Source organism: Triturus cristatus, chromosome 7, assembly GCF_964204655.1.
Source record: "Triturus cristatus chromosome 7, aTriCri1.1, whole genome shotgun sequence".
Classification (NCBI taxonomy): domain Eukaryota; kingdom Metazoa; phylum Chordata; class Amphibia; order Caudata; family Salamandridae; genus Triturus; species Triturus cristatus.
In genome coordinates, this window is record NC_140590.1 from 1,604,234,063 (window position 1) to 1,604,249,807 (window position 15,745).

The 15,745-nt window shown below is 43.1% G+C and overlaps 1 protein-coding gene across 1 annotated transcript in view; it reads right to left on the reverse strand.

Annotated features, from left to right (window-relative positions):
* Window positions 1–15,745, reverse strand: part of SYCP2 (synaptonemal complex protein 2) — a 4,998,961-nt gene that overhangs the window by 3,967,548 nt on the left and 1,015,668 nt on the right. The window contains exon 13 of the mRNA XM_085615168.1: window positions 5,359–5,457. Coding sequence (XP_085471294.1) covers window positions 5,359–5,457 — 99 coding nt within the window. The remainder of the gene's footprint in view (window positions 1–5,358; window positions 5,458–15,745) is intronic.

Genomic DNA, 15,745 nt, shown 5'->3' on the forward strand with positions numbered 1-15,745 from the left:
TGTTCCAAAATCAAAACATAAATAAAAGGCATTGTCATTTACAATGCCAACAACTCAAACTCACGTAAATGCGAGCCCTATTGCATTGCAAATGCTTGTTTTCTTTAGATGTCCCGCGTCCGCTTTACTGCGCGCGTTTTACGAGCATGTAGTTTTCACGGACTGGATTTTGCACTCGTGGACTCCTTGCTTGGTAATGTTTACCAGACAATTGCATCCACTCATTTTCTTGGCACGCATTCTGTGCATTACATCCCGCTTTTATTTTCCCAAAACAGGGCGCTTTGGTTTATGTTGCAACTCTTCCACGCTTGCACAAAACAATAAAATAAAGTGAAAAGAGGGGGGAAAAGCAGCGCGCATTACCAGGAAAACGATGTACATCGGCGCTTTGCATAAACCTTGAGATACTCCAGGACGTTTGTTATATGGTTTGGTTTATGTTTCTGGCTTCTTAATGGCTTCTATAAACGAGTTGCTACTTTGTCATGCCGCATTTACTTTTGCAAACTGCGTCGCTGCGTTACTTATATAGGAGTACTTCATTTAGGGGGCGCTTTTTTATTATTAAGCCGTATGGGTCCATAGCACAAACCTAGGGATTTATTTTTAAATATATGTGGTGTTTAAGGAGTAGTATGCGATTTTGCGATAAAGGCGAAAGCTATTAAACACCCTTAACGCACCTTCATGACGTTTGTTATATCAAACCCACCACAGAACAGTTTTTTTTATGAATAAGATACTTTGTCGCATTTACTTTCCCGGAGCGCAGCGCAGTGGTCTGTGTTTCTGGCTTCTAACGTAAGTTGCTACTTTGTTTTGCTGCATTTACTTTTAGCGGACTGCGCCGCTGCGTTTCCCATATGGTAGGTCTTAACCTTTTTAAACACAACTGTACTAATGCCGGTACACAACTATCCCTACAATAAAAGCACAACAGATATTAATGTGCTAATGCTTGTGCCGAATTATTAACGGTATTGCCATAAAAACTGTTCTACACTTGTCATCTCATCAAGCACTTAAATAAAGTAAACAGAAAAGAAAACTATTGCGCACCAACGAAAAAACGAAGTACATCAGCACCTCCCAAAAACACAGCAACGGTCACCTAAAAAGCGTGGGTCACTCAAAAGGCATTATTTATTTTCGGCACACTTGGCATTTTGCTACAATCTAAATATAAAGTGAGGGACAAGAAACAGCAGCGCGCAACCCAAGGCACTTTATTATCTAGTGTGTGACTTCTAACATTTCCATTGCGGTTCAAAATAAAGTGCCGGTTATATGTTACAAAATGCCAAAAATACATTTAGGGGCGAGGGAGCAGCATGCACACATGTGGGATTTTAACATGGTAGCGTCTACAAACAACACAGTTACTGTCATATACAAAATCTTTAGGGAGCGGTTTGCAATTTTAAATGTATGCAGGAATTGTAATTCATCCTTCAGGCACCTCCAGGACGTTTGTTATATCACACCCACCACAGAACAGCTTTTTATGAATAAGATACTTTGTTGCGTTTACTTTCCCGGAGCGCGGCGCTTTGGTCTGTGTTTCTGGCTTCTAATGTGAGCTGCTACTTCGTGGTCTCGTTGCTCAGTAATGTTTACGAGACAATTGCATCCACGCATTTTGTTGGCACCCATTCTGTGCATTTCATTTCGCTTTCATTTTCCCAAAACGGTGCGCTTTGGTTTATGTTGCAACTCTTCCACACTTGCGCAAAACATTAAAATAAAGTGAAAAGAAGGGAAAAAGCAGCGCGCATTACCAAGAAAACAATGTGTAAAAAGCAGCGCGCATTACCAAGAAAACAATGTATATCAGCGCTTTGCATAAACCTTGAGACACTACAGGACGTTTGTTATATCAAACCCATCACAGAACAGTTTTTTCAGAATAAGATGCTTTGTCGCATTTACTTTCCTGGAGCGCGGCGCATTGGTCTGTGTTTCTGGCTTCTAACGTAAGTTGCTACTTTGTTTTGCTACATTTACTTTTAGCGGACTGCGCCGCTGCGTTTCCCATATGGTAGTTCTTAACCTTTTTTAACACTACTGTACTAGTGCCCATGCACAGCTAAACCAGCAGTGCAACCCATGCCACTTTAGTATCTAGCAAAAGACACACAATTGATGGACGGAATGCAGAACAAATCAAAACATTTATCCCCAGTCAAGAGATCTGGGTTAAATCCATCATTCTTTTGCTCACTATGCCACCCCAGTTTAGACCTGGCCATATGCAAATCAGACTTGACCCTGTGCCTCATGGGAACAGTCCAGCCCGAACTGCCAAGCCAGGTCCTCCCTGGACCGGAAACAACATCCTAGGACCGGTTTTGGGGTTTCACCCCTCTTCAGCCAGGATAGCTTGATTCCAGTGGCACAGTGAGCCCAGGACCTACGTCTGGGCATACCTGGCGCACGACACTTAGGGCGAGAAAGCAAAAGACACACAATTGATGGACGGAATGCAGAACAAATCAAAACATTCACCCCCAGTCAAGAGATCTGGTTAAATCCATCATTCTTTTGCTCACTATGCCACCCCAGTTTAGACCTGGCCATATGCAAATCAGTCTTGACCATGTGCCTCATGGGAACAGTCCAGCCCGAACTGCCAAGCCAGGTCATCCCTGGACTGGAAACAAGCATCCTAGGACCGGTTTCGGGGTTTCACCTCTCTTCAGCCAGGATAGCTTGATTCCAGTGGCACAGTGAGCCCAGGACCCACGTCTGGGCATACCTGGCGCACTTAGGGCGAGAAAGCAAAAGACACACAATTGATGGACGGAATGCTCAGACGTGAGTCCCGTGCTCTCCATGCCACTGGACTCAAGCTATCCTGGCTGAAGAGGGGTGAATCCCCGAAACCGGTCCTAGGATGCTTGTGTCCAGTCCAAGGAGGACCTGGCCTGGCAGTTTGGGCTGGACTGTTCCCATTGGGCACAGGGTTAAGACTGATTTGCATATGGCTGGGTTCAAACTGGAATGGCATGGTGAGTAAAAAAACGATGGATTTAGGGTCAGATCTCTGTACTGGGGTGAATGTATGACATTGTTCTGCATTCTGTCCATCACTAGTTCTTTTTGCACTTTAGTATGACCTTTTAATTGCGCTCATGCCTACAACTACACAAAGAATGCACAATACTGCTACCTACTGCTCTTGCCACAACCCCTAACAAATAATTACACTTCACAATCAACATACTTAGTCTACTACATTGACAGCAGCTAATTATCTTCACCTACATTCTCTACGCTGCACACATAACCATATTACATATTATTTTTGCTATACCAATAACTCTAACTCTAACAAATGCGAGACCTATTGCATTGCAAATGCTTGCCACATGACCGCAGACTGTGCGACTCTGCACGCTGTAAAAGGTGTGTTATTCTAGGTGTGGAGGACATTAGTGCACGTTTTTAAAGTTGGTTTATGCAGCATTTGTTCTATTTGTTACTAGTGTTTGCGTAGCAGTGTTTTATGCATGTTAGTTTTGTTCCACTGTGATTACCGTTATTATCCCTATTGCCAACACCCCACCGCTACCTGCTTCTTCTTTGGATTTTGTTAATTGCTGGTTTGCAGATTATTTTCAGTTCACCGACAGTGGCTAATAGGCTGTGCGTATTTTGTTCGGACGCGGGCAGAGGACACTGTTGCACGTTTTAAAACATGACACCAAGACACAGAGCTGTTTTTACAGTACTTAATTTGTATCTTTAGTGTTTATATTTTGGAAAACATGAACTATTCTTTTTTTTCGACTTTAACAAGGTAATTGCATTTAGCGTGCATTTAAAAGTATACAAATGCGAAGGGGATGATGTGTTTTTACCGGTTGCTTCTGCAGTGACGTTTTTTTTTTTTAGGAGCTTAGTATCCTGCTGTTTGTTTATTTGTATCTCACAGTCAATAGATTACAATCTTTAGTACAAGGCTTAACGCAGTTAATTAGCTTGTCCTGGTTTCCTTTCCCAACTGCCTACAAAATGCAAATGGTTCACACTATAGCAGACTTTCTGTCTGTGTTTTTTTCCTAAACAAATGTCAATACATTACAATATATTAGTACAGTAAATGTGTATGTGAATTTATTTAACACAAAGTTTAAAGCGTATTGCCCAAAGCACATTGTTTTTTTTTTTAAAGCTCTACTACTTTTATTGGTGTGTACGTTTAAGTACGTAGCTACAGTTGCAATTTTATTACTGGTTATTTTGTGAACAAAAATAAAGTGCCAGGGTTCTTATCAAGTTGCAGCTTAACGCACTGTATGCAGCTTTTTCTGTCATTTGGGCGTTGAATTATTTAACAATGTGCATACACACTGTGCAAATCTAAAGGCTATAATGTTTGGAAGCCAAAACTGCAAATGCTACTGTTCTGGTGTACATGGGGCAGCGCTTCCTTTTAGTGCAGTGATCGCTTAATTTTATTTTCTCGGGTCTGGACACTTCGCTAAATTTATGAACTATTTATAGTTCACGAAAATTGTCTAATTAGCTGGGCGCATCTTGTACGGACGCGTTCAGAGGACACCGCTGCACTTTTTTAAAACAGTGAACTTAAACAGTGCTCATATGTATAGCATCGCTTTGCCTAGAAGGTTTGACACAAAGCTGTTTTTACAGTACTTAATTTGTATCTTTACTGCTGCCGGGGCTCTTATTAAAATGTGTACCGCAATGTCACTACAGATCCTATTAACTCTGCTACATGGGTAAGTAAAAAAACATGGCATTTATAATGCCAATAACTCGAACTCTAACAAATGCGAGACCTATTGCATTTTTAATGCGTGTTAGTTATATTATTACCACAACAAGTTAAGTTAAGTTAACAAAAGGAATGAGTAACTATTGGTACTCAAATGGAAGATTTAAACTTTTTCTCTCTTCAAACCTTGTGTTCTCTAAATTAATTACATTTAGTTGCAGATTACCTAATGTAAAAATTAGGATTTCCAGTGCACAATGTTGCATCTAAATTGAGAACAGGAATTGGACAGTAGGAAGCATTGTAGCGGACCATTGTTCCCTTACCAATATTTCTGTCTTAAATGCTTAGGTGTACAAGATCTTCAAGGTCACCAAGAGTTATATGAGTGAGGAAAGAGGCTGGCAGTACAGAGTATGACATGGCCAGTACAGAAAAGTACCAGATAAGCAGTATACCTCAGAGATCGCCAACTCTGTGGCACATAATGCATGCTTTTATGGATTTGAAAGTGCATGAAAAATGTGAAGAGGCAACAGCGTAAAATTAGCATAATGCAGAATAGTTACAAATCACAAGAACACATGTAGTTAAACCAAATATTAACGGCTTACTTCACCATTATCAGCTGCAATGTAGAAGGATATACTTCTGCTTCCAATATTGAAGTCGATCCAAAATTCCTCTAACTTTTCATCCTGTGGCATCTGCAACTATTGCACATAGGTGCAGACATAGATGAATATAGGTAGAAAGGAAATGAAAAATAAAAATTTCACAAATCAAGCCATTACAATAAAAAGTGATGGAAACCAATATCAATTCAATTTATTAAGTCTTTATTTCGAACAATTTGATCATAAAAGACAATAAATAATGAAATCACCATAATAAAACAAGGGCTCCGATACTTCGCAAATCTATACATGACATAAATAGTAGACCAAGTTCAAAATACAATACAAGCAGGTTTATATATCTATAAAATGAGCTGTGCATGCTCTCTAACATTGAATACTTTTTTAAGAATTAATAAAATTTAATAACAATTCAGCTAAAAAATAATTATAAAATACAGTACCATGCGGAGATATTCTAAGTAGAAGACTGTGCATTAAATGATCACTGTCGCAGTCTACTTGCTATCAATCTTACGTCGAATTCTCCACACCCATCCTAAAAACTTTGCTAGGGCGATCACGATTACCTCCTGGGTGCTAGTTTTTGATATTCGCAGCACAGTAGCACTTGATCTGGTACCCATGTTGATACAAACTGGTTTGAGCCATTTCCTTCATGGAGAACTATATGCAGGACAGACAAACAAAATATGGGGAATTGTTTCGTCCTCTATCGGGCACGATGAACATTTACTGTTTTGGGAGTGGAGCCAGGTATTAGTGAAAGCTTTTATGGGTAATGTACCTATCCGGAACTGGAAAAATAGTTTCCTATCAATGGGCTTTGTTATGTAGTTCCAAAAATCTTCAAAAACGGGTTCTAACTTGTTTTCCAGAAAGATGCTGGTCAGTGATGATACTTTTCATCGGGTCTTCCCATAAATGCCTCATGCCCATATTCACCAGAGAGCTTTTCACCCGCTGCAACCAGCTAATCTTGTGGGATGTATCGGCGTCTCTGATGTCTTTAAGGGCTAGGGCATAGCGAGCTAGCTCCGGGGTGGACCAGATTCTTCTCCAATATGCCAACGGCCTAAATTTTGCAACCTCAGCCAGGGGGTTACACCCCAAATCAAGGTATAAGGGAATAAGTGGGGTACTTTGAGGGAGGTCGGTTAGGCCTCTCACAAATCTATTTTGGGCTAGGGCTAGTGAGTGCAGATTTTTGAAACCCCAGAGCTCCACACCATAGAGTGTAGAGTCCGTGACCTTGGTGTTATATATCTTAAGTGCGGGACCTACAGGCTTGGTTTGGGAAAGCCTGTGTTCTTTCAGTATTGCTCCAGCGAGTTGGGAATGCTTTAGCGCCAATGTTTCTATCTGTGGTTTCCAGTCTAATTTACAGCCTATAGTAATTCCTAAATATGTAAATCTATCAGTTTCTTCCAATGACTCCTTGTTCATTACAACCCTAGCCTTAATTACTTTATGTTTATCCAACACCATGAATTTAGTTTTGTCCACGTTTACTACCAACTCATGTACCTTACAAAATGACTCGAAGTGGGTTAATGCTCACTGCAACCCATCTTGTGTTTTAGATAGTATCAGGGTATCATCAGCGAACATTAATATTGGGACCTTTTTGCCTGCAACTGTGGGTGCATCAGAAGAGAACTCTGCAAAATAATTGACCACACCGTTTATATACAGGGAGAATAATGTGGGGGCCAGTACGCACCCTTGTCGTACCCCTTTTTGAATTAAAAATGTGGGGGTAGTGTTACCTTGTGACCCCCAGCGAACCTGCGCATAGTTAGATTCATGTAACTTAACTACTAGCTCAAGGAGCTCAGGGGGCAACCCTAGATCTTTCAATACGGCCCAAAGCTTAGTTCTCGGGACCGTATCGAATGCTGCTTTAAGATCGACAAAGGCAGCATATATAGTTCCGCCCGCTAGTAGTACGATGCTACAATAGATTAAAATGAAGTAAAAAACTTGATCGATTGTGCTTACGAGGGTCCTGAAACCTGCTTGGAAAGGAGATAATATATTATTCTCATCTATCCATGTCAGAATTCTATTCAAGACCAATCTAGCCATAATCTTTTGAGTACAGTCGATTAGGCTGATTGGCCTGTAATTGCTTGGGCGGTCACCCTTCTTGTAAATGGGTAAGATCTCGGCTCCTCGCCAGGAGTCGGGGATGGGGGCTCCACTGGCTATCGCGTTAGCGAGAATTAAAATATATTGGAGCCAGTTGTCGTTGTCAAATAAGAATAGATCCACCTGAATGCAGTCGGGGCCAGGAGCCCTACCCTTTGGGACTGAGTTCAGAGCCTTTTCCACTTCGCCTAATGATAACGTTATTATTATATCTGGGCTTGGAACTTGAAAGGGAGGTGGAAACCAATATAAGACATGCTTTACAATAAATACATATTGAAATAATGAAAAGCCATCATATATTAGAATCAAATCTATTGCACAGTGTTTAAAACTGAAGAAAAACTATAGTAGACAGTTCTCTAGGTTTGTATTTGCTTGCAGGTACTATGCGTTTTTGTAACATGTCTTTAAAACAACCTGTGGGCACACAGGGGTCAACCAGAAATAAAGATGGCTTCTGATTTTTAAGCCTTGACGGACTGGATCGGACCCCCTTCTCTTTTGGCTGCCGTTACTCGATGCAATTGCTCATATACCAGAGTAAGTGTGGATACCATAGTGGTCCCAACTGTATGTTCATTTATAATTATTCCTGCCTGTGATGTAAACAGCATTTGCATAGGAGGCGGACTTATTACAGGGAAATAGTTGTATGGTAGGAAACGAGGGTAGCTTTCTAGGGTATCAACAAATTTGACACTCTCTAACCAATGACTGATAGATCTAGACTTCTTTGTAGCTCATCAATAATTAAGGGACATTCTTTTTCAAACAGGAGTAAACTCATTGATTAATGAAGCCATGTGAAGTGGGAGGGGGTGTGATATCCTTTTACACATATGCTGTTCTTCCCACACAAACTTCCCACTCAACCGCATTCTCATAGTGATTATTGACGCAGAGGTAGCACTAGCACCATAAGCATAAATAATCACAAAAGGATTTAGCGTCTGTATATTCATAGAGTTTCTACAGCAGTCTACCAGAAAGAGCATTACAGAAGGTAAGTAACGTGTTCTGATAAAAAATGCTAGCCGCAGACTCCTCACCATTTGAAAAGATACCAAAGCAGTACCTATTGGAGGCAGGTCTTTGTATGAACTGAAGCCAGAAAGTCCTGCAGGACTGAAAGGGCCACTCTCAGCGGACTTGGCTGTCCAGACAATAGTGCTTCATGAATGTATGGCGGGGCGTCCACTTAGCTGCCTTGTAGATGTTTAGGACTTTGACTATGCATGTAAACGCAGTGGTAGCAGCTTTGGCCATGGTGGAATGGGCACGCAGTGCTTCCGGAGGCTGTTTCTTTGCCATGTGAAGCAGTTTCTAATGAAGTGCATGATCCACTATGTGGTGGTATGCTTCTGCATGCCTTGCCGTTTTTCGCTCCGGCGAACCCCAAAAAGAGCTCATTGTACACCTGGGGATCTTTGGTGTGATTAAAGAAACTGAGCACTCCCAAGTGATGGAGCCTCTCCTTCCTAGTGGGGAGAGGTGGAGCATAGCATAGAATGGCGGGAGAGTGATGGTTTGGCCGGTGTGGAACGGCATCACAACTTTTGAGAAAAAGAATCTGTGAGACAATGGAGTGTATTATATAGTGTAGTTGTGCAACGTCACCATGTAATACACTTACCAGCCCCTTTAAGACCAGTAGGTTTTGTTTGTTAAACTCTTAGTTGAACCCTGAGTAGATGGGGTCCTGAGCAGTCAGGTTTACACAAAAGAACAAGGGCCCGATTCACAAAAGTAATCTGAGACAAAATCCCTTTACGACTTTCGGTATTCGGTGTTCACAAAGGGCATTTAGGAGAGTTAGGATTTTGGAGAAGTAAAGTTAGGATTTTGTCTCAGTTAAACCTAAGTTTTGGTCTTAAGTTAAACTGAAGACTAAATCGTAAACTTAAGTCCAAAACTTTGTCTCAGTTAAACTCAAGTTTTAGTCTTAAATTAAACTTATGACCAAAACTTAAGTTTAACTGAGACAAAATCCTAACTTTACTACTCCTAAATGTCGTTTGTGAATACCGAAAGTCGTAAAATTAGGATTAGACACCCAAAAAAAAAAGATCCACCGAAGGGTTCTGGAAATACACAAGTAGAAGGTACAGTTAATAAACACTTTTCAACGTAACCATGAACAAGCATTGCTAAATTCAATGGATCCAATACAGTCCTTCTTCGGTCCTCTTCTACAGCCCATCAAGATTGGAGTTCTGGGTGCTAGGGTGCCCTTTCTTTACCCAGAAAATGCCTCCAGGTTAAACGTGGCCAGTAGCCAGTGGGCTGCTAGCTTCCCTTCCTCCTATTAACCTGGCTAGCTCAGAATTCTCCATTCTGCCCACCCTCCAGATGACAGAATCCCTCTTGGTGTATAAAGCTCCCTAGTCCAACCCAGAGGTGATGTTACAGGGGCTAAAAGTGCCCGAAAAACCAGTTTGTTAACTGGTTTTCCTAAGTGCCAGCCTGTCCACCTAAACAATAGAGGAGCCTGTCTCTGAAGTGTTCACTATGTGCCATTCAAAGTCAGCTTTTCCTTAAAAGCCCACCTTTTGGGCCAACAGCCATGTGGCTTCCTGCCAGTTTGAGGTAACACATCTCTCCCAGGCAGACTGTGAGCCATGTTTTACCTGGGTCACACCCAGGGTAGCATAATTACTGCTGCAGTCCCTGGGGTGCCCCTCCAACTTTCAGGTCGTGGGTACAATATATCAAGCACTTGCAAGTAAGTTAGATACTGCCAATTAGGTATAAGCCAATCAAACATACTCAGTTTTAGGGTCTGGTTAGCAGGCCTCAATACACTCTCAGAGTAAAAAGAAACAGCAGCATCAGTACAAAACTATGGGGGGTGACCATGGGGGGCGCTAGAGGGTGCCAAGCAAGATGGCCGCACTTGCGTGAGGCTCTTGCTGTTCGGGTTTTGATCCGGCTTTTATCCTGCATAGCTGGGGACAGAGATGCGTGGAAACACTGCTGGACAGTCATCGGAACATGCTGGCATCATGTTGAAAACTAAAACGGCGATATGATTAAGCATTCACTAAAGACATGAATTCTCTCTAGTTAAAACATGTTTCCTGTCTTATGTTGACTATTGTCCGGACTCCATTTTGTATTGTCATGTCTCCACGTGCTTTGCACGAGAAGAGTCCTATCTTTCCGTTAGTTGCTCTTTAATCTGCCCAGTAACAATCTATAAATAGCTCCTTTGTCCGTCTGGCGCATGCCCAGACTTGACCACATCTGTTATCAGTTAGTCCTTGCTTGACCATGTTTTCGCGGGCTCAGGAAATTGTTAACTCCGCCCACATATTGATTCTGTATCGAAAATGTCCATAAATGGTAATGAATTTTGCTCCATGTTGTATCCACCCACTTATGAGCCCCTCTGTTGTGTATAAAAGGGGACCGTGTACGCAAGTTCTTTGTGCTACTCTATGCAATACTGAAGAAGTGTTGTGTAGGTTGTAGGACCACCCTTAAGGGTTAATAAACTTTGTCTTTGTACTTGCAGCTTCCGTGCCAACTTCCTTCTAGCTTTTGTTACAGGAGAGCGAACCCTAGTATTCTGCGGGCCTAGCTGGGGCCTGTATTCATCAATTGGCGCCCGTCACGTGGGGCTCATCGGCGACTCGGATGCTCGAAGGACTGGTCGTGACGAAGGTGAGGAATTTGGCCGGGGATGTGATCACTGCCAGCGGCGTTTTAGTCCTGGCATCCCGTGGTTTTCTTCCTTCCCTTCCGAACTGACCTTCTGGGTGGCGCCGGTCCTCGAATGAGACCTCTTCTGTCGGTCTGCCGCGACAGCCGTTTGGGCGAATTTTGGAACTTGGCAGTTGGAATCTGGACACTCTTGATTGGTAAGAACCGTTGTACGCTACTTGCTCCGAGTTTTGAAGCCTGGGTTGGCTATTTGAGTTTGATTTTTTGATGACCGGTCATATCTTGTATTGATTATTGTGAGAATATATGCGTTGCAACACATATAGGCAGGTAATGTGGAGATATTTCTCCGGAGTTGTTTAAATCTGAACGGCGCAAAGTTTAAGTGCCATTTTTTTGATAATACTGCATATTTTGCATTATTTTTGAGCATGCCTGCTTTTAGCGCACTCCGTAAGTGGTGCTGCTGCTTTGGAAACCGGTTAAATCTCGAGGAATCTGCTCCAGCCCCCCTAGAGGGAACTCCTAATAGGGATATGTATGCGAAGCATGGTCTTTCCTCTATAATGTACAGCACAGTATGGAGGAAATACACCAAAAAGGATCCTGAGTTACGATGGCCTTTGTATGGATCGTTTGATTTGCGTAAGATTGAGTATGTGGAACAGTGTATGTGTAAACGGCGTGCTCTCCAAGACATGTTTGAATGTGTACGGTTATGGGTGAAGGAAGTGCGTGAGCGAGAGAAACGTGAGAAAGCGCTGTTTGATAAAGAGCAACGGAAAAATGATCATGTGAGAGCACAAGAAGCGAAGCGTCGGGAGGAAAGAGAACTGGCGGAGAGTCAAGAGAAAGAGCGTAGGCTGCAAGTCTCGGGTCAATATGCTGTCCGCCAGCCACTTTATCCTGTCCTTACTAATCTTGAAGATGATTTTTATTTATTAGATCGCTCTCCGCCCCCTTATGTTGACACGTCCGCCCCGAGATCACAGGATTCTGGATCGGTTTCGGATAAGGTAGACATGCGGTCCATGTTATCAGTTGAGCGTATGGGTGAGCTTCGGAAAATTTCTCTGCGCGTGCTTAAAGGCAAGCTATCCCTTGCTGAATTGTTGGAATCTTTGGAAAGTTGGCAGGATAGAGAGAAGCTGTATTTTGCTGCAACTTTTTCTGATGAAGTGATTACTGCCTTTCGGAAATATTCAGATGTTTTTGAGCCTGATGATGTAGTATCAGATTCTAAAGCATTACGTAACGGTGTTTTTTCTCCCTCTGAGGTACCCGATGCGGTCCGACGGCTGTTTGCATTGCGGGACGCGGCGAGTGAACTTAAAGAGAGAGCGCGCCTACAGGTAGCGGAAAAGGAGCAATCGGATTCACATATCGGCGGCAGCCAACCATCTACTTCCCATTCAGATAAGAGCGAACTAGTGCATGCTAAACCGATGCGAGAGGCGGCACCTTTGTATGTTCCTCCTAAAGGAGCAGGAAACAGTTCAGATATATCTTCCCCCGATGCTAGGGGATATTTTGTGTATAATTGGGTTTATACTCCCTGGCATAGGACTGATGTTATGGCATTAAAGAATGCATTGCCTGACCCCCGCAAGAATCCAGCGGCCTTTTACGAAGAGGTCGAAGGGGCCTTGAATTCTTGTACTATGACTTTAGCGGATATAGACTTGTTCTTTGGGCTCATTTTACCACCGGATATGTGGAGATCTGTGCGGAAGGTGGATGATGTTACCGCTTTTAAGGCTAGGTGGTCTGAGATTGAGGATGAGGATAGGGAGAGAAAACCCGCGCAAAAACCACCACGGATTATTTTAGACCTTCCTGCCGCTATCTTGACTAAGTTGAAAACAATTATTCCCCCTAAAAAGATTGACTGGAATATGTTAGCCTCATGTAAACAGAAGGTTGATGAATCAGTTTCAGATTTCTTTACACGCTTTGAGGAGACGTTTCATGATTTCAGTGGTCAGTCACTTACGGATGATACGGGTCGACATCTTTTTGTCGATAAATATGTGGCGAATTTATTACCGGGAATAGCAGCTCGATTGAAAGCGAGTGAAAGTTCTTGGTCCACCTCGTCCCCGGCATCCCTCCTGACTATGGCTCAGTATTATGAGCGTCAGGAACAAGAAGCGAAGGGGAATGAGGAGAAGAAATCGAAAGATTTGAAAACTAAGGTGATGTTAGCACAAGTATATGGTCCGCCTCGTCGGGGTGTCGAAAGAGGTAGAGGAGGATTCTATGGTCCCCCTTCGGGTCGGTCAGATGTTAATAGAAATCAATGTGCGTATTGTAAACAGTCGGGTCATTGGGCCAGGGATTGTCCGGTATTATATGCATCTCGTCAGGGACGTGGTCAGGGACCACCGAGAGGTAGAGGGTTTTTTTTTAATTTTAGAGGGCACTCTAATGATCGTGCTAGATTTGACCCTAACGTGCAGCAACGAGATAGACCTAATGTATTTGATCGGCAACATCAGTATCAAATGTCTGGGAACGACCGTTCTGGGTACCATGATTCACAGCATGCGTAGGATTGCGTTGGATGGGGGTTGGAATCAGTTGAAGTGCCGGTTGATCAGAAAGGTCCTTATGTTTCAGCAAATGTTTTGGGTTCTACTGATCGGTTCCTAGTTGATACAGGAGCTACTCGTAGTGCGCTGTCCAAACAATTGGTTCCGAGGGCTCCCCCATCTGGCTTAATGGTTACATCGGTAGGGTTTGATGGTACACTCTCTCGAAGCCCTCTTTCCCGACCCCTTGCATTTCATGTTGACCACTTTTCTGCACCCTGTCCGTTTTTGCTTGCCCCGAACACGCCTGACAACATTATGGGTCTTGATATGCTCAAGCACTTCAGAGCAACGATCCGCTGCTCCCCTACTGGAGTACGTGTGATCTTAAACGATAATCACCCCATGACAGAACGGATGTGTGTGGTTGCAGAGGATACTGTCTTAGCTTCCCTCCCTCGTACTTTGTGGGCTACTTCGGATACTGATGTGGGACAGATGGCGATTCCGCCTGTCCACATTAGTGTCCAGGAGGGTGCGGTGTTACCACGCCTCCCTCAGTATCGTATTTCCCAGGAGGGGGAGGAGGCACTCATACAGATTGTGCAGGATTTGATTAAGGTGGGAGTAGTGGAGGAAGTTCCCTACAATGTCTGCAACAGCCCCATTTTACCCATTTTGAAAAAAGATACCGATACCAGGGTTTATCGTTTTATCATTGACTTAAGGGAAGTCAATAGGATAGTGATACCTCAGTATCCAGTGGTCTCTGATATCACGACGTTACTCACTTTGGTCCCGCCAACGGCGACCACGTTTTCAGTTATTGATTTGAAAAATGCTTTCTTTTCGATTCCTATTCATCCTGATAGCCGATACCTTTTCGGCTTTACTTTGAATAATAGGTCTTATAGATTTTGTAGAGTCCCTCAGGGTTATACAGAAAGCCCTAGTATTTATAGTCAAGCATTGAAAAGGCAATTGGATTCCTTTGTTCTGCCTGAGGGTGTCGCCCTTATACAATATGTCGATGACATCTTGTTGGCGGCCGACACTCCTGAGCTGTGTGAGAAGTGTACGTTATCTTTGCTTTCCTTTTTGGCATCTCACAATCACAAAGTGTCGAGGAAGAAATTGCAATTCTGTAGACCAAAGGTGACTTATTTGGGTCACCTTTTGTCTAAGGAGGGACGTGCACTCACACCAGATCGTATTCAAGCAATTTTGGACACGCCAGTACCTTCCACGCAGAAGGATGTGCGTGCATTTTTGGGCCTTGCTTCTTTCTGTAGGCAATGGATATTGGGGTTTTCACACATAGCTAAACCGTTGTTAGCACTTTTGACAAAAGACACACCGATTCCTCTTCCCTGGTCAAATGAGTGTGAAATTGCTTTTCAGCAATTACGACAAGCTCTTTGTTCAGCACCAGTGTTAGGTACCCCTGATTATACGAAGCCCTTTTCACTGTACGTGCATGAGAAAGATGGATGTGCATTATCAGTTTTAGTGCAGATGCACGGCGACAAGCAGCGCCCTTGTGCATATTTTTCGGCTGTACTTGATCCTGTTGCCCGAGCATTGCCTGGTTGTTTTCGCTCGGTCGCGGCGACAGCTGTGTCAATACGCCAAAGTGAGGGAATTGTGTTATCTCACAAACTGTTGGTATTAGTTCCCCATGCTGTTGATGCCCTGCTTAATCAGACAAAGACGCAGCATTTGACCAGTGCTCGTTTAACGGGATATGAGTTGACGCTTTTGGCTCCTCATATTACGTTAAAGAGATGTGCAACGTTAAATCCAGCCACATTGTTGCCGTTCCCGGAAACTCAGTCTGAAGCACGGAAAGCACATGATTGTATTCTTGTGACTGAGGAACAGACAAAGGGTCGTAATGATCTCCAGGATACGCCCTTTACAGATGTAGATGGAGAACTATGGGTGGACGGATCATGCCTGAAGCTACCAGATGGTACGACTTCAGCAGCGTATGCAATTACCACATTACAAACAAT